This window comes from Pan troglodytes, chromosome 22 (assembly GCF_028858775.2).
Source record: "Pan troglodytes isolate AG18354 chromosome 22, NHGRI_mPanTro3-v2.0_pri, whole genome shotgun sequence".
Classification (NCBI taxonomy): domain Eukaryota; kingdom Metazoa; phylum Chordata; class Mammalia; order Primates; family Hominidae; genus Pan; species Pan troglodytes.
In genome coordinates this window covers 32,035,866-32,057,936 of record NC_072420.2, presented here as the reverse complement: position 1 = coordinate 32,057,936, position 22,071 = coordinate 32,035,866, and the positions used below count along the sequence as shown (strand labels likewise).

Below are 22,071 nucleotides of genomic sequence, written 5' to 3'. Positions count from 1 at the left end.
CTAGTGTTGTGGGGGAATCTTCCTGGGCAGGAGGACACAGCCCTTCTGCTATAGCAGTAAATTCTTGGATGCTAAGTCCTGCTTCCCTCCGAGGCCCAAGGCCAATGCCTGGGGCCTCTCCAGTTCTGATATTGCTGTATTTTCATCACTATCAGGTAAGCCGTTCTGTTCAGATCTGTGAAAACCTGCCCGCCACTGTATGGAGCCAGCAGGGTTTATGTAACGTGTTCACATGTTGCTCAGACTCTTGATCTCAAGGTATTCTTCTCTAGAAGCATCTACAGGGGACCCTTTATTTTTAGGCCTGAGAGATAGGGAAGAAGGTGGGGACTATTTGGTTTAATCCAACATGTATGTATTGCGTCCCCACCATATATGTGGCTTTAAGAAAATTCAAGATGAGCAAACCTACTGTTCCCCCACCTCCCCTTTAGAGAAACACTAAGTAACAACAAAAAGCTCTTCTCCCCCTCCATGCAGAAATTAAATAATAATATCAGAAAGAAGGTGAAAAAAAAGTATATGCCCCCCACCCACCCAGAGCTAAAAGAAACCTTCTTAGGTAATCATGAGACCAGAAAACCTCTAGGCAAGATGTGCTCCCCGTGTAAGCCCACTGCTCTGATGCTCCGACCACTGACTTCATGGTGCTTGCCTTCCTCTTCCCACGAGTGATTTGTAACATTCTTTTCTATATGCTGTAATGAGATGAAGCGCCTTCCTGTTGTGTGTGGAGTAGTTCCAGCGGAGACTCATAATTGTCAATGGAGAAATGACTGATGGGCCTCGATGGGGCTGCTTTGTCTCAGTATCTGTCACATCTCTCGCTGCACACCATGTCGGCTTCCCCGAAGTACGCGATCTCTCATTCTCAAGACAGTCCCGCCTGGCTTTACATCATCCTTCTCCCATCCCCTTCATGATTGTTTTCATCCAGATTCAGCGTAAGTCAGTAGCTTGGTGAGTGCATGGATGCCAAGGCTGCACCCAAAACCACGGGATGCTTTCCTGCCTCTGATCTCAATGTCTGCTTTCTTCTGACCCCATATGTATGGTTCTCAGCGATTGAATGCTGCACGGTGGAAAAGGAGAAGTGTTGTTGCATGTTTTTCTAAGTCCCTAGAGAGTCTCTTCAAATTGATGATGCTATATGGAATAGATGGAATACATTAATTAAATGACAGGTGATAGTGAAACTTCTAAATCAGGGTTTCTCAGCAGCAGCAGCACTATTGGCATTTGTGGCTGGATAATTCTTTGTCGTGGGGGCCTGTTATATGCATGATAGGATGTAGAGCAGCATCTCTGGACTCTACCTACTAGATATCAGTAGCAACCCCCAGCTGTGACAACCAAAAATGCCTCCAGATATTGCCAAATGTTCCCCGGAGGCAATTCACCTCCAACTAAGGACCATTGCTGTATCCAAACATTCTTCTCTTTCTTCATTCTGTTTATTTATTTATTTTCAAGACAGAGTCTCACTCCGTCACCCAGGCTGGAAGTGCAGTGGTGTGATCTTGGCTCACTGCAACCTCCACCTCCCAGGTTCAGGCAATTCTCATGCCTCAGCCTCCTGAGTAGCTGGAATTACAGGCACACACCACCGTGCCTGGCTAATTTTTGTATTTTTAGTAGAGACGGGGTTTCACCGTGTTTCCAGCCTGGTCTCAAACTTCTGACCTCAGGTGATCCACCTGCCTCAGCCTCCCGAAGTGCTGGGATTATAGGCGTGAGCCACCGTGCCCATTCTGTTCCTTTAGATGTGTTTGTGGGCACTCTTTTGTTTATTTGCTTAATTCATTTATCAGGTGGTTATTAAATTTTCTGCTATACCAGCCTTTATACCAGCCTATATTCTTTACCAAGAATGTAAAGATGAACCAGGCATCTCTTTCTTCATGTTCATATACATATGAATATATATATGTGTGAATCCGTGTGGATATATATGAATATATATAAAATATATATATGGATATATATACATATATATTTGAGTCAAGTTTAAATGTATCTGAAAGTTCCCTTTTTGGAGTACTGTTTCCAGGCTGAATCCCTGGCTGGCATTTGAGTCATTATGACTTCTTTAATGAATGTTGGGTTTTTATTTTTGTAGCCTGTGTCTTTGAGGAAAGTCCCTTGCAGTATGGATGAGTATCCTTAGTTTTTGGCACAGCTTTTAACCTTATAAAATGATAATACTCTATTAATCTATCAATTTCATCCATGAATGCTTCAACCCTTTCAGATATAGCCTCTCACTTGTCACTTCAGATTTACCGTTTTCTTCTTTTGTGATTTCTTTCATTCTCTTTAACCAGCCACCTGAGGCATCATTTAACCTGAGGTCATTTAAAGTTTTATTTAAAGAAACTTCTGTTTGGAAACCAAGGTCAAGCACAGCAGAGGGATGTTCATTGCATGGCTTTCTGGTAAACTTTAAGTTAGCATGTTCCCTTTCACATTTTTAGAAACTGATATAAAAATTGCTCATGGGAAATCAAATTTGGGGCAGTTTTCTTTCCAGGGGGAAGGAAAGAGGGATGTATTTCAGCAAGGAAGAGGTTGACAGATAGTTTCCACTATGTGAGTAATTTTAATTTTTTTATGCTACATGGTGGGCACGTGGGTGTTCATTATATTCTTTTCAAATATATGTTGTATATTGGAAATACTTTCTAGTACATATTAAAGAAAAGGCAGCCAACTGAAAGTTTGGTTTCTGTTTTTCTGCCCTCCACTCCTTTTCAATAGATGTTTGGGAGTTAGGTCTCCACTGAATGAACTACCCACGTTTCTGCCCTTGAAGGGCTGGTGGGGGGCGCTTATGTAACATTGCTGGCCTTTTATATCTTTTAAGAGGCGCTGCTTTTTTGCCATGTGCTGTAGAAAATTATTTGACAAGCACTCACGCTTTGTGCAGGGTGACCAGGTTCATCCGTAAAATGGTTAAGACCTTTTCGAAATACATTGCCCCCAAGGATGTGGTGGGGAGGGTGCTGGGATTCTGAGTGACAGCCGGCGAATGCCAGAGGGAAGAATTAAATTGGAGAGGGAGGCGGAGAGGAGGGAGGTGATGGTGGGAGGAGGAAGGGAGGAGCGACCAACCCTCTCCAACACACCCAAGTGACCAGATTCATCATAGCACGAAACTTCACAAGTTACACCCACTGCCTCCGCCAGCAGCCGGGGAAGGCTGCTGCTTCCTCATTTCTGTTACTGGAAGTTTGAGACATGTGAAGCCAGACGGGGAGAAACGTGCGCGCCTTGTTGAGCAGCGGTGAGCTTGAATTTTGAAATCGATTCTTTCCACCGGCGAATCTCTTTGTGTCGGGTGGTCAGGGGAGGCAGCCGAATGTGGCTCTGAACGAGGATAGGTGAGAGCCCCGAGCTGAGCTGTGCAGCTGGGGCCGGGGAACCGTGCGCCCCGTGCCCCTTCCCAGAACGAGCAAGCGCGTCTCCAAGCTGCGCCCCGAGGCTCGGCGCGCGTTGCCGGCTGAGCTGCAGGGGACGCCGGCGACGTTGGTTCTGGCTCCAGGGTAAAGAGATTCGGGCTTTGAAAGCGTCATCTTTCCCCCTTGACTTCTGTAAGCGAGGATCATTGTATAGGATATGGGGTCGGGGAGGAGACTGCGGGATCACGTCACCCACCCAGGATGCGTCCTGCCCGGGGCTGTCCCGCTGCTCGTTGGGTAATTGCAGGTCAGTGCCATTGAAAAAGAACCCCATGACAGGCTTGGGAATCAAGTGAGAAAAAAGTTCCGAAGGAATATTCAGAAGCTGTGGCTCCCGACCGCACCTGGATGGGAGTTCTGGAGTGGGACATCGGAAGTCTCGGGGTTCTCATTAATTTTACATCTGATTAAATTAGTTCGACTCTAGGTTCCTGGCTGTGGAGGTGTGATTTGTTTATCTGGATCATTTTTTTAAATGTCTGTCTTTCTGTGAAAGCTAGCTTATCTTTGGATCGATTGCCTAAGTCAATTTTGTGAGAGGAAGTTTGGGTGGAAGGTGGCGCTGGGGGCTGGGATCATTGCAAGTGGCAGTATGTCCCAGCAAAGGATAAACTTAGCTCAAATGAGGCTTCTCACAGACAGGCTTTAGGTTTTATTTCAAGTCTGGAGCTGGTCACTGGGCTTCCATTTGGCCTGTGTAGCTTTTGCTCAGTGTGTAGGGGTCAGAGGGAGGCTATTGGGTTAACTGTTACTGTTGCACTTGTTTCATACCTGATCAACAACTTAATAGTACACCAGCAGCTGGAGCTGGTTTTTGTTTTTTTGTAAGCGAATCCTTCATGAGAACGTTTACAGAATCATCTTACTTTTAGGGGAAGAAATGAAGGTGAAAAATGTGTGGCTCCTGTTGTATTTATAGCAAGCCAAATGTTCTTTCCCGGGTCTGGGGTGGGTACAATCAGGAAAATGTCAGTAGCTGATTTTATCATTTTTCTTATATCAAAGCGGAATTGGCTGACTCTCTCAGCATACCTTCCCTTGAACTTTGGGGGTCGGGAGGCAGGTTGCTGGGGCCGCAGTTTGCTTAGCTTGCTCTGACTCTCCCACTTCCTTGAAGTTAAAGATACAGATGGAGAGGAAATTACTTTTAAACCAAATCAGACATGGCTTAGGGAAGAACAACAGGTTGCATGATCCAGGGCTAGAGCCCTGAGTTCTAGCTCATTTTGAGCTCAAGAAAGGACCCAGCAGCAGGTAGATGTGAAATTGATGCTGACATGAGGTCTGTGACCTACTCCCTCACGCCCCTCCACCCCACAAGGAACCTTTAGTAACTCATTCAACAGGAAAGACAACCAAATTGGATCTCATGATAATGCTGGTGAAACTGACTAATAGACGGAGTTTTATGGAACAATAATTCTTAGCTACAAAAAGGGGAACTGCATTGTTCATAGAGCAAAGGTTTTTAGATATTGTCACATGTGACTGTTAGAAGATACCATCATGAGGACATTTGAAATTGGGGTTAATGCTAGTATATGACCGTGTAGATGTGAGAGAAAGTGGCAATGTCTGTATCATTATCTTTTCATATTGTCTCCCCACCTCTCCCAGTAAATAAGCTGGTTTGTCTCTGGTTGGTTATATTTTTAAATTTTATTCACTTATTTCTTCTTTTTAGAGATGGAGTCTTGCTCTGTTGCCCAGGCTGGACTGGAGCTCCTGGGCTCAAGTGATCCTCCCGCCCCAACCTCCTGTATAGCTAGGACTATAGGCATGTGCCACCTTATCTGACTGTTTTTAAATTGTAAATTTGTTTAATAGATACTAGATCATTAAAATTGTTTGTTTTAATACCTAATTTTTACAGAAATTTTCCCATTTTATGTACAATTTAAAATTGTTTGGTATAATATTGAACATGCTGTCCTCATAATATTTTTAAAGACTGTAGTATCTGTAGATATGTTTCCTTTTTCATTCATGGCGTTATTTGTACCTTTTCCCCATCAGTCTTGCTAATGTATTATCAATTTTATTGGTCTTTTGGAAGAACCAACTTCGATTTTTGATGGTATCTTAATTGGAACACAAACAAAGGCCACCTCCTTTCTTGAGTTTATATTCATTTTTAAAATTCTGCCCAGTGGAACTCTGTCGAAAAAGGCCTTAAACAGCCTTTGAAAATTAGCAACTGAGTTCGTTAGCTGCAAGTAGGAGGACACCATGTATTTGTCTTTGTATGTTTGACATAGATTATGTTTTTTCAGTTTTATTAAAATATACTTTCTGTTTGTGAACACCACACACAGTGGACCAAATTGTTCCAAGGTGGGTTTTGTGTACTAATTGAGGCACACCCTGTGATATTGTTCTGGAAAAATGTAACTAGAATTTACATAAGACTTACTGGTAATTTAAAGTGAATTGTAGGTACTTTCAGCCCACTTGACAATACAGATTTACCTTGTACGACAGCAGAACAAATTTGCTGTAATGACTGGAGAAGACACTTCATTTTGGTTCATATTTAATGCATGAGTCTGAGCATTTTAAAGTTTTCTCAGAACAGATTCTTTCTGAGTATATCAGAAAGGATGCTGGAGTCAGAAAGACCTGGCTTTGAATTCTTGCTCTGCCACTTTTGACTGTGTGGCCTCAGGAAAATTGCCTAACCTCTCTGAACTTGTATTTCCCCAAATGTGATCTGGAAACTGATTGTGAAATTGCACTGTGAATTCAGCGTATAATGAGATTTCATTATGAATATTCATGTAAGGTTTCTATCCTTCGTTTGGCACAAAGTAGGCATTTAATAGTGACACTTAGTGTTTTCAGTGTAACGATTAGTATTTTCTGCCTCCTACCCTTTCTTGTCCTACCTCCAACCTTTCCACTTCTCTCAATGGAAGGTGAAGGAAGGTGAAGTTACTGCCGTAGAATAAAACAAAAACCACTTCCCCCATTTGTTCTCTCTTCATTATGGGCAAGTTCCATATTTTCAGTATTTTTATCTTGTTTTCCTAGTTGATTATCTTACCATTTCTTCCCTCCAATTTTTATCTTACTTTCCCAGTGTTGGTTTTTTTTTTTCTCTCAGTTTGTCTTATCTCCTGAGGATCTTACCCACTGCTCTGCTCTGTTATTTTTTTCTTTCCTTTTTTTTTTTTTTTTTTTTTGCCTGCCTTTAGTGTAAAAATGAAATGAGTACAAAGCCCGAAACTTGGCAGCGACTGAGATGTAAGTTAGTGGGTTGCTTCTATGAAGGCAAAGTGTGTTAAATTTAGTTACTCAAGAATTTAACTTGGAAGCTGGTCATGGCGGTGTGTGCCTGTAGTCCCAGCTACTCAGGAGGCTGAGACGGGAGGGTTCCTTGAGCCCAGGAGTTTGAGGCTGTCCTGGGCAACATAGTGAGACCCCATCTCTAAAAATTAAATTAAAACAGGAAAAGAATTAAACGTGAAGATAGACGATGCTGGTGACTGCCATAGCAGTTTCATGCCGCAGACCTTGGAGTACTTTTTCAGACCTTGGAGTTTCTAAGCACTTTTGGGGGAAGTGTTGATTGTTTGATATTATGGTTGATGCTGTAACCAAAAAGGGACAATAAGAGCATAGGACAGAGGAGCTTGGCTGGTTAATATTCCCCAACAAGGGAATGTAGCGTTATTGAGTTTGCCCAACCCTGAGCCATTGGTTCTTCTTAGGGTCTCTCAGTTGACAAGGTCCTAGGGTATTAGGACCTTGTCCTATGTAATGGCATAATTACTTAGCATTTATTTATGCATCTAGTATTGCAAGGGACTGGACTGGGGATGGAAAGGGATTGTGAGCTGGGAAAAGGCTTCATTTGCTTTATGGTGCTATGCTAAAGTTCTGCTTTGCTCAAGGAGTGAGTCTTGGTGTACATTTTGGGTAGTGAATCAGCTTCAAGTGTGGAGTTATTTTCAATGAAGACAGATTGACTAGCTGCACCTGGTCTGGCCTGCCCACTATGACCCAGTGGTGCTATCTTGTTCTAGCCAATGCTTTCATGAGAATGGAGAACAAGGAGGCGTTGTTTTCATGAGTATTTTGCAACACCCGCTTCTCCAGTTTATTTTGATGCCGTTGCTTGAAAACAAGTGTTAGCATGGCTTTCATTGGTAACACTTTTAGGGAAGAGATCATCACTTTTGGAAAGTTTTGTTTCTTGAATGATTCAGGGTGGATTGATTTGTGAGCTCTTGTACTGAATCTAGAGCTTCCTCTAGTACCTTGCAGCCACATGCTTCAGTGTTTCCATTAACTATGAGATTTTGGTGGGCAAGAATCTCTACAGTCAAGGTGCTTTCTACAAAGCTATAGATAACTAAGCCTGGTAAATGCTTCTTTATTAAAATACGAACTGCTTATCAAAATATCCATACTCTAATGTATTGAGTGTCTACAACATGTAAGGTACTTTTCCTGTGTTATCACGTTAAATGTTTCTGAGGATAATCTTGCAATCTCTAGAGGTATGTAAAAACGAAGCACAAAACCCATTATTTTCTTATGTTGCTCTTATAGGTAGAATCACTGTGGATTGAGACCCACCTTTCTAGACCTGAAGCCCAGGAGGAGGAAGAGGAGGCTGGTTGGTACCATGGGCATAATGCTCTGAATCCTAGTCTCTCACCTAGTATGTGAGCAGTCCCTGCAGATGGCCCATTTGGAGATCTTGACAAAGCCTCTTCTGTTTCCAATGGGGTAAGTGTGGCGTTTGCAAAAGGCTGGGGAATGAGGATTGAAGCTTTTAAAGTCTTTATTATCTTGATCCTGCCCAAATCCACCTTTTTTGGGACAATAGAAAGTTCATTGTTCGTGACGATTGTTTTGGTGGTTAAAGGGTTGCTGAGTCTCCCCACTTGCAATCTGAGGCTTTGAAATGGGTTTCCTGGGAACCTTTCCCATTCTTCCTGGGTGGTTCCCATGGTTATTTTATTGTGGAGTTGGCTGCGGGTAATCCTCTGTCTTTCTGACTTCTCTTTTGTCTGCCCCCATGATACTAGGAAAGGGGAAGAAGGAATTGATTTGAATGCAGCTGGGGAAACTTGGTATCAACGTGCTGGTTTGGGGGCTCTTGGGTGTGGGTTCACATCACTTTCAATGCGACAGGGTAAGCATTGATGTAAACTGCTAGGTGGGTTTTGTTCAAGTGGAATATTTCATGCGGCCTCCCTGCTGCGGTGAAACTGGACGTCTTTATTGCATGACAGGCTTGGGGCTTTCACAGAATGGATCAAGCGGTCGCCGTGCAACGTTCGCAGTTAACTCCAAGAGAAGAAATATGGTGCAAAGACACCCTCCCTACTTCCTGTATGTGGCACAGACCCCTTCTAGGGAATTCCAGCAGAAAGGGCTGTGGGTACTTCAGTTTCCCTTCTAAGTGGGAACGGTCACGTTAGCCCATGCAGTCCCCGTTTACTTCCTAGGAGGAAAATGACGTAGACCAAAAGGGGCTTTCTAGCTATGTGAAGTTGCTCTTGTTCTTTTCAACTTTGCCTTCCTCTCGTGGACAAACGCACTTCGACCTTGTTAGCAGGTGACATCGGGATGCATTATTTAACCTTTACCAGGTTGGGCTCCTATGTTGGTTGGTCCAGAAATTGAACACAATAGGAGACTGTGGACTTGAGAGAGGGCAAGCATCACAGGTGCTTCCTGAGGAATGCATGATTCCTGTAACTTTTAGAGTTTCCCACCCTGCATTCCGGGTCCTGCTTTGCAGATCTTGCTGTGACTTGTTCCTCCAGTCTTACCTGCTGCTCTGCTCTGCCTGCATCCAGACGCACAGCAGCGTAGCCACTCCTTTCTCCGCATGTACACAGTGGCTTGGAGAAACCTTTCTTTCAAGGGCTGTCTGGACACGGAGCAGATAAAACCTCCGGGTTGACCTGGAATATGTGCACCCTCCTCAGGGTTAGCCCTTGCTAGGGATGCCCTGGGGGTACAGGACTCCCAGGTAGTTGGTTAAAGGGAATCCAGTCCCTAAGGGCACCCTCCAACAGAGAGCGGAGCCAAAGCACTCACTTTCCCTGTGATAATACAGACACATTGTATTATCATAATTAGGCTACATGCCTTTTTCAAGGGGTAAAAATAATCATATAAATAATAATAGGCCGGGTGTGGTGGCTCACACCCGTAATCCCAGCAGTTAGGGAGGCCGAGGTGGGCGGATTACTTGAGGTCAAGAGTCCGAGCCAGTCTGGCCAACATGGTGAAACCCTGTCTCTACTAAAATACAAAAATTAGCCTGGTTTGGTGGCACATACCTGTAATCTCAGCTACGCGGGAGGCTGAGGCGGGAGAATTGCTTGAACCCAGGAGGTGGAGGTTGCAGTGAACTGAGATCACACTACCGCACTCCAGCCTGGGCAATAGAGGAAGACTCTGTCTCAAAATAATAATAATAATAATAATAACAACAATAATAATAAAAACAACAATTATTAACCCTTTGGAGCACCGGCTGTCCATGTTCAGCCCCTATCCCTTTGGGTCCCCTTCACCTGTCTAGTAAATTCCCTCTCCCTGAGTGCTTTTGCTCCTGCTGTCTTTGGTGGAGGGTGCCTTTAGGGGCTGGATTCCCTTTGGCCAACTACCTGGTAGTCTCTATACCCCCAGGGCATCCCTAGCAAGGGCTAACCCTGAGAAGGGTGCACATATTCCAGGCCAAGGCTGAGGTCTTATCTGCCCTGGGTCTAGAGTGCCCCCAGGGCTTCCTTCCCTTCAAGATCTCCCCTACCTACTTTCTGGTTTTCTCTGAAAACACTTCCTAATCAAAAATGTATACATGACTTCTCACCTCTGGCCTAAGTAACCTATTCAAAGCAATAGCATTGGAAAGTGAGGTACCAGGATTTGAACCAGGCAGCCTGGCCTATGGAGTCTAGTCTCTTGATCACCGTGCTATTGTGTGTTCCTCCAGGGTGGGTTGCTTGGATTCTCTTTATACTTGCCCCATCATGGCTATAGTGACTGCCATGGCATGCCTAGTAAATGTTAGCTGAACGAGTGGCCACACAGCCCGCCAGAGTCAGCTTTCCTGAGTCCTGTCTCAGGGCACCTGTCCTTGTTGGTTACCCCCATTGGCCTCCTGCCTGCTCTCTGCCGATTCAGATTTTACCTCTCCTTCAGGGTCAGTTCAAGTCCACCTCCTCCCGGCTGTCTTTCTGGACTGCCCCAGCCACTGTGATTTTTGCCCCTCGGAACCAGTGTTCCTTCTCAGATGATGTTACCCTTCCGAGCTCTCCCCGAAGTAGGATCATGAGTCCCTGAGAGCTGTGACTGTGCCCTGTGCCTCATGTGCCACAGTGTTGAGGGATTCTTTTTGGGATTAAAACCCGGTCAGAGCTGTCCAAAGAAATGTCAACGTTGCTTCCAGGTTCTGTGAGCAAAGGAAAGTAATGAGGTTAAAGAGCAAAACTAAAAAAAAAAAAAAAAAAAAAAAAGCAAGGGGCAATTCTAAAAATTGTTAGCCCATTTCTGTGTGAGCCTGTGTGTGTATTTTCACACTGCAGCTGCTCAAGTTGAGTCATAGAATGGATGTGTCATCTCTTGGCTTCAGGCACAGTGGCTAGCCCATCTTCCCCCCGGAGGGAGTTTAAGCACATTTATGTGATGAATAATGTGGATTCTCCCCCAGTACTTCGGATGTAGTTCAACAGATTTCATGCAAATGGTAGGTGAAACATGTCAAGCATCTTTTGTCCCCATTCGAAAGATAACAGAAATATGTCCCAGCAGAGTCAGTGCGCTGAGTCTTAGCTGATGGCCGGCCGAACGCTCCCCAGTGGCGTCTGTCTTCACTTATGCTGTCTTGGACATCTTCTGCCTCCTGGGTGCGCCCCCGACATTGTAAGGCTATGGAAGGAGGGCTAGGGCTGGAAAGGAAGATGCAAACATTGAGCACCTACTGTGTGCCTGGCATTCTTCTGCTTTGTGATCTCTAACAGAATACATGATTGCACCTCACAGCCCCTCTGGGCCTGTGCGTATTCTCATCTCCACGTCTACTTGGTGGAACCTAGGTAGCTTGACTAAAATCACTCTATTGTGGCAGTGACCCTAGAGTTGAAGTGTGTGTTATCTGATTTCTAAACTCGTGACTGTTCCCACACATCTTGAGCTCCGGTTGTGAATATAAACAGAGACATTTAGATGAGCATGTCTAATGGTCATATTAACTCTAGAATTTGGAGACTCTTGAGTTTCTTTCTTTTTTTTTTTTTTTTTGAGACAGAGTCTCGCTCTGTCACCCAGGCTGGAGTGCAGTGGTGTGATCTCAGCTCACTGCAACCTCCGCCTCCCAGGTTCAAGCAATTCTCCCACCTCAGCCTCCCAAGTAGCTGGGATTACAGGTGTGCACCACCATGCCCAGCTAATTTTTGTATTTTTAATAGAGACAGGGTTTCACCATGTTGGCCAGGATGGTCTTGAACGCCTGACCTCAGGTGATCCACCCGCCTTGGCCTCCCAAAGTGCTGGGATTACAAGCATGAGCCACCGCACCTGGCTTGAGTTTATTTCTGATCTAAATCTTTTCTACGTTAGCCAATTCCTCCTAGCATTTCACCGTTCATGAACTTGTTGAAGTCATTATTGTCTGAAATACCATGTGTAGGTTTCACTTTGTGGAGGGTGGGGAGGGTGAGGTAATATTTTAAAAACTGCAAAATTAGGGATCTCATTTTATTTTTAGATGTTCGTCCACAGGTGAAACGTATCAGGCTGGTTCTTTGAACACCCTCAGGAAAGTTAAAGAGATGGATGCTTCTCTTTAGGAACCGGGAACCTCTCCGGTTAGACGGAGGACTCTTCTTTCACTGTCTTGTTTTGTGGCACAAACGGCCTGGGATGTGGATTCCTTGGGTCTGATGCGAGATACCCTGGAGGCTTCCCTGGCCTGTCCTTCTCCTGCCCATGTCGCGTAAACATTGGCGTGGCAGGGACAGATGGCCACTCCGGGAACTCCTTGAATGTCACATTTGGTTGCCTGGGTTGGGGGTCGGGTGGTTGCAGCCAGTCTCCACTGCGGGGAGGAGAGGCTGACTGGGAAATACTCCCATGGCAGTGGGTAAACATAAGCTCACCTCCGGAAAGGCTGGGCGCCCTGGTACGTGTGCAGGCTGGGGCGGTAATGGAGTCAGATGCACATAAGTGTGTTTAGCTTGGGAAGGAGCCAGTCTGCTCAAAGCACACAGCCTTTTCTCTCTGCTCCGAATTGATGCTCAGCAGAGTTCAGTTTGCTTATGGGGTTGGGAATGGACCATGTGGGGGCTGTGAAGGGAGGGATGGGCTGCAGATAACTACTTTCAGAGCTAGAAAAAAATTCTTTCCAGAGGCCTGGGTTAGCTTTACTGGAGGTGCAGGTGAGGGTATCTGAAATCCCCGGAGAGTCAAGATAGCGCAGTTAGGTGCCCTTATCAGTGGGATTTTTTTGCTGATCAAACAGCATCAATATGTGTAATGAGGACTGAAGCATTGATGAAGAACAGCCGAGTGCAGTGTTTCCTGCATAAAATCCCATCGATTCCGGAGGCTGAGCAGGGGGAGAATCCCTTGAGCCAAGGACTTTGAGCCTGCAGTGAGTCAGAACCACGCCATTGCACTCAAGCCTGGGCAACAGAGTGAGATCCCAAGTCAAAAAAAAAAGAAAAGGCAGGGGGGTGGGGATAATAAAGAAACAGCACCCAGGTGGGGAGGGCTGGAGGCAGCAGAATCCCTCTTCAAAGAAAGCACAAGAGTTGACATTAAGTGAAAATAAAATGGATTTTTCGTGGTTTCAGCTTTAGAATGGAACACTAGGGGCTGTTGCAATTGCCTGCATGCAAACCAAGCGTGGGGTTGAATCGAAGTGGAAAAGCCTATAGCCATAAGCCTTGATTGGAAGCGTTTCCGATTCTCACCTCTACGTAGTAACTGTTGCTATTTATCTTTCTAATGTATTTGCAGAAGTCTCAACAAGCCAAGGTAAGGTAATGTATTCAGGTTAGGAGAGTGACATCTAGTTACTATGCTTCATATTAATTTTTTTGGGGGGAGGGTGGTATGGTTAGCTCATTTATTCATTCTTTCAACAAATCATTTGTTGGGTAGCTATGAATATCATCTTTGGGATACAGTGTAGAATATCATCTTTGGGGTACAGCGTAGCTTACAGTGTAGAAGGGAAGAAAAGATATACCATCAAGAATTCATAAGTGTTCAGGCCAGGCATGATGGCCCATGCCCATAGTCCCAGCACTTTGGGAGGCTGAAGTGGGAAGATCACTTGAGCCTAGAGATTCGAGACCAGCCTGGGCAATAAAGTGAGGCCTCATCTCTACAAGAAAATAAAAAACTTAGCCAGGGTGTGGTGGTGCATGCCTGTGGTCCCAGCTACGCAGGAAGCTGAGGCAGGAGGATTGCTTGAGCCCAGAAGGTTGAGGCTGCAGTGAGCCATGTTTGTGCCACTGCACTCCGGCCTGGGAGACAGAGCCAGACCCTGTCTCAAAAGAAAAAACAAAAAGAGAGTTCATAGAAGGGTTCAAATGAGAGGTATAAACTAGAAGTTTAGAAGGGTTCAAATGAGAGGTATAAACTAGAAGTTTGATAAATTTGAAGAGTCAGGACATTTAATCTTCAAAGTAATCCATTGAGCTGTTATCATTCCAGTTTTACTGCTGAAAAAAACGGAGTTGGAGAACCTACCCAGATCCTCAGCCCTCGGGGCAGCTGAGAAACCCCAGCCTCTGTGGTCTGATTTCCCTGTGTTGGTAGCTCAAGCAGTGAACAGTGCATCTACAATCTTTAATTCATTTATTTATTTAAAATAAAAATTGCTTTTGAGAGATGGGGTCTTGCCATGTTGCCCAGGCTGGCCTTGAAATCCTGACCTCAAGCAATCCTCCTGCCTCAGCCTCCTGAGTGGCTGGGACTGCAGTCATTCATCACCATGCCTGGTTTATTTAGTTCTTTTTAAGAGTTGGGACAGAAAACCAATGTGGACTCTTAGTGTTTCTGCTTCACCTTTCTCAATATTTAGAGGAATCTAGTTTGCGCAGATGTCTGATGAGCCATTTAGTCATGAAGAGCTCTAACCAACAGACTTTTTTTTTTGTAGATCATTGGAGGGTGATTTTAATGATCACGTACATAGTGTGAATGTGAGTGTGGGTGTTTTATCACGAGTTCCCTGGTGGTGGTTTGAGCATTTTCTCTGGGTGGTTCCAGTGGCAGTGTTGATACTGCTAGAAATGGTTCCTGCTCAGGGCACAGTGATTTTTCTCTTTTGGTGAAAAAAAAAAGTTTTTTTGAGTGAGGTGAGTGAGGGTATTTCTGGTAAGCTCAGTCATGTATGTTTAAACAAAATGATTATCATTATTTGCTAGTTAGTATTTCATTAATATGAAATATGAGAGGGTGAGCACTGGGCTAGAAAGAGGTCAGGAGACCAAAGTTCTTATCCTGGGCTCTTCCTGACTCTTCAACCTTAGTTGAGCCTGTTGCTCAGGGCTGTGAGTTGCATCCTTAGGTTCCTTGAGTGTATAGAAATTTCTCTCTGTATAGTTGGCAAAGCCTGTAATATGGATATTATGTACCAAGACTCAACTTTTAGCTTGATAGTGCTGCATTATTTATTTACACATTATTTATTTGTTTCTTTCAGTCTCAGATGCCGTGGCTGGATTTTATATTTTTGGTGTTGTATTTTAAAATACCGTGTTAACTTCTGGTTGTTTCCTTTTCTTTCTTTCCTTTTTACTCCAGGAGTAGGGGGTTTCATGTAGGATGAAACTAAAGAAAAAATAGGATCTGGAAGTAATTTTGAGAGCAGAAAAATTAAACAAAATGGGAAAATATACCATTTTGTTACTAGCCGGGTGAAGAGAACACAGGAGCATGGACGTGCTTTTTCTCAGTAATTGGATATGTTAGACACGGATTATGTTTTCGCTGGGACCTTGTAGTTAAAAGAAAGCAAAAAGCAGATCTGGATGTTCAATATTTCCCTTTTCTCAAGAGCACATGAAGTTGGTATTGAAATGTGAGTTGCCTGCCTCTTATTTCCATCGTTTGAAATCAGACTGAAATCCTGCACGTGGGACCCTCATTCTGTGACGTCTGTCTGTGTATCCACCAGGCTTCCTTGCCAGCCCTCTTTTTGACTCACAAATGGCAGTGGGTGTGAGTGCCCAGGAATACGTAGAGTGGTAAATACAGGATTTGGGAAATTTATCTGCAGAATGTCAGCCCTCAGTAGGAAAGTAGTGCTGTCCAATGGAAGGCCTGGTCAAATGCCTTTTGGTTGGATGTTTCAAGCTGGTGTGGCATAGCCGGAGATTCCCAGTCCTCAGGAGTGTGGTAGGGCAGGCTCTGTCCTACCAGGAATGCATTTGGATTTTAGAGATAGTTGAGAAGTAGTTTCTTTTGGAATAACATTTAAGACACGTTTGGGTTCTGGGACATCCTCCTTCCTCATTCTTCCCCTGGGAGTCATTGTGGCTGGTTGGGCCTATGGGCCTGCAGGCTGTGTTTGATGTGGTGAGCTCCCCTTTTCCAAGGGATGAACCTATCTGCCTTGAGATGCCTACAGTTTTGCAACTTCAGTTTAATAATTATATATGGATTTTGAGACATAATTGGTGGGATGGATGCTTACTTTCATAATTCATTTCTACTCCTGTGTCCAGAAATTTGTAGGCATCTTTGTTTTAAAGTTTGTCATCATCTTCGTTGACTACTTGGTTGAATCTTTGAAATGCATTCAACCCAGCATTTTTGTTTTTTTAGCACTGGCTCTGTATGTCACAACAGTGGATCCCTCAGAGAACACGTGGGCTGGTATTACCAGTTGGGAAAACACAGCCTAAGTATAATGGAATCTACAGCGAAGTTTCACAGACATGTTTATTTAATAGGGACAAAAGAAAATGTTCGAATCACATTTTACCTTTCCGAGTTTATAAATCCATCTGAAGTGCTTGAAAAAAAATCATAGTATTAGAAATGGATGCATGTGTATATAAAACTAACACTAGAATTCTTTGCCAAATTTAACTTCTCAAAAGTGTTCTTAGAAAGAGGGACTTTCTTGGAGAGTATGAAGTCTATTTTGTCTCTAACTCACTAAGGTCATTCTTTTCATTTCTCTTTCGGTGTGTCTCCCCGCACCAAACTGCTATTAAAAACATACAGAGAACCTTGGGAGGCTGAGGCAGGTAGATCACTTGAGGTCAGGAGTTCGAGACCAGCCTGGCCAACATGGTGAAACCCCATCTCCACAAAAATACAAAAATTAGCCAGGCATGGTGGCGCACGCCTGTAATCCCAGCTACTTGGGAGGCTGAGGCATGAGAATCACTTGAGCCTGGGATGAGGAGGTTGCAGTGAGCTGAGATTGCACCACTGTACTCCAGCCTGGGCAACAGAGGGAAACTCTGTCCCCCAAAAAAGAAAAACAAAAACAAACAAAAAATACAAAGAACCATGCAAAAAACCAAAAACAACTCTGCACACGGATGTTTATGGCAGGTTTATTGGAAACTTGGAAACGACCAAGATGCCCTTCAGTAAGTGAATGTATAAACTGTGGTACATCCAGATAATGGAATATTATTCAGCACTGAAAAGAAATGAGCTAGTCATGAAAGAACATGGAAGAACCATCAAGGTGGTTGCCAGGGGCTAGGGAGGAGAGAGGGATGAACAGGCAGGGCACACAGGACTGGTGCTCCCAGGGTGGTGAAACTACTCTGTATGAGACTGTGATGGTAGATACATGTCATTATACATTCATCCAAAGCCATGGAATCTACAGCTCCAAGACTGAACCCTAATGTAAACTATGGACTTTGGGTAATAATGATGTGTCAATATATGTTTATTGATTGCAACAAACAGACCATTCTCTTGAAAGATCTTGGTAGTCGGGAGGCTGTGCCTGTGGGGCAGGAGGTATACGGGAAATCTCTGTGCTTTCTGCGTAATTTTGCTGTGAACCTTAAACTGCTCTATAAAATGGTATGAAACAGCAACAACATTCAAACCAAATTGAGGAGACACAGCACTGCATTCTACTCATGACACCTAGTAAAGTGTCTTTTGACCTATAGTACTTCTTGAAGTTCTTTGCAGCCTGTCGGCTTGGGCAGCAGTCACTGGGCAGCAGGGGAGAATCCCTCATCAAGCAGGAGGCTCTGATACTCTAAGAATGGGATTTTCCCTGGCGGCTTCATAGCTGTGAAAGCACTGACTTCACGTTCCTGTTTTCTTCCTTCTGGCCATGTGTTGCGCTGTGGACACTAAGGATGCATTTTCTGGTGAGCTGATTCATATGGTAGATGCCGTGTTAGCCACACTTTCCTGCATCAAGGGTGGTTACGGACAGCAGGGATTTGGTCGTATTTGAATGTACTGTGACCTGGGGGCCAGAAATGGTCAAATCCTGCCTCAGTCTTATCACCCTTCCCACAAAGAGTCGTCAGGACTGTGTGCACAGGCACCTTAGCACGAAAGTGAGCAGTTACGAGGATTTTTCTGGGAGCCGACCTCACCGTTTCTTCTTGCGGGTTGTCTTTGACTTTTGAAGTCAGCATCTGTGTGTTCACTGCGTTCACGTGCTCAGTTGCAGGTAGTAAGGAGACAATAGGGCAGAAGGCTGGGAAGCATCCTTACCCTCAGGGAACTGACATTCTGGATACAGACAATATCAAGAGATGTTGTCCCTGCGTATCTGTGGGGGGTTGGTTCCAGGACATCCCCTCCCTGCCCTGAGGACACCAAAATCCATAGATGCTTAATCTCTTTTGGAAAATGGCATAGCATTTGCATATAATTTAGGCACATCCTTCCACACATTTAAAATCATCTCCGGATACCTAAAACAAAATAAATGCTAGGTAATAGTTGTTATACTGTATTGTTTAGGGAATGATGACAAGAAAAAATGTCTGGGCTGGGCATGGCAGCTCACACCTGTAATTCCAGCACTTTGGGAGGCCAAGGCAGGAATATCACTTGAGCCTGGGAGTTCGAGACCAGTCTGAGCAACATAGCGAGATCCCATCTCTACAAAAAATAGAAAAATTCACCACAGGTTCTCACTCATAAGTGGGAGCTGATCAATGAGAACACATGGACACAGGGAGGGGAGCATCACACACCTGGGCCTGTCAGGGGGTGGGGGTCAAGGGGAGGGAGAGCATTAGGACAAATACCTAATGCATGCGGGGCTTAAAACCTAGATGACGGGTGGATCAGTGCAGCAAACCACCATGGCACATGTATACCTGTGTAACCAACCTGCACGTTCTGCACATGTATCCCAGAACCTAGAACAAAATAAAAAAAAAATAATAATAATAAGCCAGTCGTGGTGCCGTGTGCCTGTGTTCCCAGCTACTCAGGAGACTGAGGTGGGAGGATCATGTGAGCCTAGGAAGCTGAGGCTGCAGTGAGCCGTGATTGTGCTGCTGCTTTCCAGCCTGGGCGACAGAGTGACACCTTGTCTCAAAAAATAAAATAAAATATGTACGTGTTAAGTACAGGCACAATCATTTCTTGATTTATTTTGAATATTTTTGATCTACAGTTGGTTGAGTCCACGGATATGGAAGCCATGGATACTGAACCCGTGGATAGGGAATGGCGACTGTAGTTACAACATGTACCTTGTGGGAAGGTGATTGTTACAGTGGAGGCCCTTGAAGCAAGGAAGTGTTGGGTGTTTGAGCTTTTGAACATAGGGGAGTTAGGAAGGCCCCACTGCATGGGTGACATTGGAGCCAAGATGGCAAGGGGTTGAGGAAGCGAGCCCTGTGCTGACAGAGGGAGCATCGAGGCAGAGGGCAGAGGGCTGGGCTGGGCATGTTGGAAGCTTGGGTGGAAAGAGCAAAGTGGGAGAGCCAAGGAGATGAAGACAGAGGAGGGTCATCAGGGCAGGGTCTGCGGGACTGCTGGTGAGATGGGAAGCCTTTGAGGGTTGTGGGTAGGACTAGGGAGACACGATCTGGTTTAGGTCCATAGGTTCTCCCTGACAGCTGCGTTGGGAGGAGACTACGCACCATTTCATGTGGACCATGGTTCTCAGTAAGCCCGTGTTTGGGCATCGATTAGACTTTCTTATTGCTCACACAGTCTGGATCCCACTGGTGCAGGGTGGTGGTGGGGTGGTCTTTATTTTTGCAACTTCTCTAGGCACAAATCTTTTTTCTTCTTTTCTGTTTTCTTTTCTTTCCTTTTTTTTTGAGATGGCGGCGTTTCACTCTGTTGCCCAGGCTGGAGTGCAGTGGCACATCTCAGCTCACTGCAACTTCTGCCTCTCCTGGGTTCAAGTGATTCTCATGCCTCAGCCTCCCAAGTAGCTGGGATCACAGGTGTGCATCACCACACCAGGCTAATTTTTTTCTATTTTTAGTAGAGATGGGTTTTGCTATGTTGGCCAGATTGGTCTCGAACTCCTGACCTCAAATGATCTGCCCACCTCAGCCTCCCAAAGTGTTGAGATTACAGGCGTGAGCCACTGCGCCCAGCCCACAGATCTCTTTCTTTATAGAAGATGAAGAAAGGGACTTTTTATCCTATAAGGGTACTTAGCTGATGAATTCTAGAATGAGTTCAAGCGTGGCTAAAAAATGCTTGAAGATAATTTCAGGTTCTCTGCAGCCCAATGTTTCATTTACCTTCCAAACAGAAAGCTCCTCCTCCCTGCACATGCTCTGTGTTGCCCCCTTGCCTTGCCCGTGAGCAGATTTGACCGTCTTTTCCATTGATCACTTCCCTTTTTGGTTCAGGCTGCTCCTCTGGGGTTTTAGTTCTGGAATAAGTGAACCATTTGTCATATCTGCTTCCTTCTCACTGGAGCCGCATGTTAAATCACGGCCAGAACGCATCTGTCAGATCTCTGAGCTTTTCAAAAATGCAAACCTGAACGTTTTGGCATATGACCCTGTTAGCCTGTTTTAAGTGGCGTGTGGTAAACTTGCCCACAGATGTTAGTATACCCGTCTACTTTGAACAAAATAATAATAACTTTCACATCTGGTCCTCTTTTCATCTAGGGATCTTAAAACCCCAAGTGCACATTAATTAAACCTCACATCACTGGAAGGTAGGGAAGGGATGGAGGGCAATCGCTTTAATCACCACTGCAAGAAACTTAGAGGGATTGCCCCTGGGTAACAAATGCCTTTCATCTAGCATCTTAAATACTTCCCGAGTATTACCTGGTGGGAAGTGTGTGATCACGCACATCTGCAGGGCGTGGGGAATACCCTGAGATACTAGGGACTTGCCCTATCTTTTTGTTGTTGTCATTGCAGAAGCCTTCTTTCTTTCCAGTTCATGGGCTTTTACCACTTCATATGGATTATTTGGAGTCTGATGGTGTGCACTGAAGGATGGTATTGTTAACTGGTAAAGCTGTTTGGTTTTCTTTCTATCTTTTTAGTTTGGTATACAGATAGGCAGGAAGTTCCTTTGAAAATTTCAGCTGCCTTCCAAGCTGGTCATTGGGAATTCTCCATGAATGGCATGGTACTCCCCTTCCCTCTAAGAGTCTCTTCCCAGAAAGTCTCTCAGGTGAACTGGGACAACAGAAAGACAGAGAGGACCATGACTTTGATCAGAGGACAGAGTGGCAGCTGCTCAACTCCATTCCTAGAGAATGGGGCGTTCTATAAGAAAAATGGAACAGAACAAAACCAAAACAAAATCAGGACATGTCATTAATAGGTGAGGAATTCAGTGGCTCACCTGCAGGAGGGGAGTTGGGGTCTTGCTGGGGTCAGGGTGTTCAGATGCACAGCAGTTTTTCTACAGGGGGACTCTGCCTGACAGTGGAAAAGCAGAGGCCTCAGCAGGGTCTGGAGGGTCTGGAGGGCATGAGAAACACGGTTGGTTTGCAAAGGGATGCTCTTCTTCAATTTTAAATGTAATGTCTTTAGCTCCATTTTAAACAATTTCTAAATGTTTAAAATGGTAGTATTACCATTAAAATGCCAGTGTGTAGTATATCTACTGCTTTTATTTGCAGTTGCATGTGAAAGTAAACAGTATAGGGGAAAAATATTGAAAAGTGTGGGTTCTTCAATGCGCCCTCCGTGTGACACCTCTTAACTCACTGATGGCTGGTTTCTTTCCAGCTTTTTGACTTAAAAGGTAGAAACATATCTATATTTCCCCAGATACATGATGAATATTTATGTTATTTTAGATGAACCTTCTTCTGAATACATTCTTTTTTTTTTTTTTTTTTTTGAGTCAGAGTCTTGTTCTGTCGCCCAGGCTGGAGTGCAGTGGTGCCATCTTGGCTCACTGCAACCTCTGCATCCCGGGTTCAAGTGCTTCTCATGCCTCAGCTTCCCGAGTAGCTGGGATTACAGGTGAGCGTCACTACACCTGGCTAATTTTTTTATTTTTAGTAAAGACAGGGTTTTGCCATGTTGGCCAGGCTGGTCTCGAACTCCTGACCTCAAGTGATCCACCTGCCTTGGCATCCCAAAGTGCTGGGATTATAGGCATGAGCCACTGCACCTGGCCCCTTCTGAGTAAATTCTAAAAACATACTCTATGAGAATGTATCTTTCCATGATTCTTCTCT

General features: G+C 44.7%; 2 protein-coding genes across 8 annotated transcripts in view; both read left to right on the top strand.

Annotated features, from left to right (window-relative positions):
• LOC134809257 (collagen alpha-1(I) chain-like) overlaps positions 1–8,150 on the top strand; it is a 216,527-nt gene extending 208,377 nt beyond the window's left edge. The window contains exon 3 of one of the 4 annotated variants that reach the window (XR_010154530.1): positions 8,013–8,148. Coding sequence is in view for 2 of the 4 variants with exons in the window: in XM_063803691.1 (XP_063659761.1) it covers positions 8,013–8,132 (120 nt within the window). In the remaining 2 variants the exon portion in view is untranslated. Of the gene's footprint in view, positions 1–8,012 lie in introns of all 4 variants that reach the window. The other 3 variants (XR_010154529.1, XM_063803692.1, XM_063803691.1) reach the window with 3 other exon arrangements.
• TIAM1 (TIAM Rac1 associated GEF 1) overlaps positions 8,053–22,071 on the top strand; it is a 222,193-nt gene continuing 208,174 nt past the window's right edge. For 3 of the 4 annotated variants that reach the window (XM_009451179.5, XM_063803682.1, XM_016938459.4), the window contains exon 1: positions 8,053–8,192. The gene's annotated coding sequence lies outside the window, so the exon portion shown is untranslated. The remainder of the gene's footprint in view (positions 8,193–22,071) is intronic. The other variant, XM_054675302.2, reaches the window with a different exon arrangement.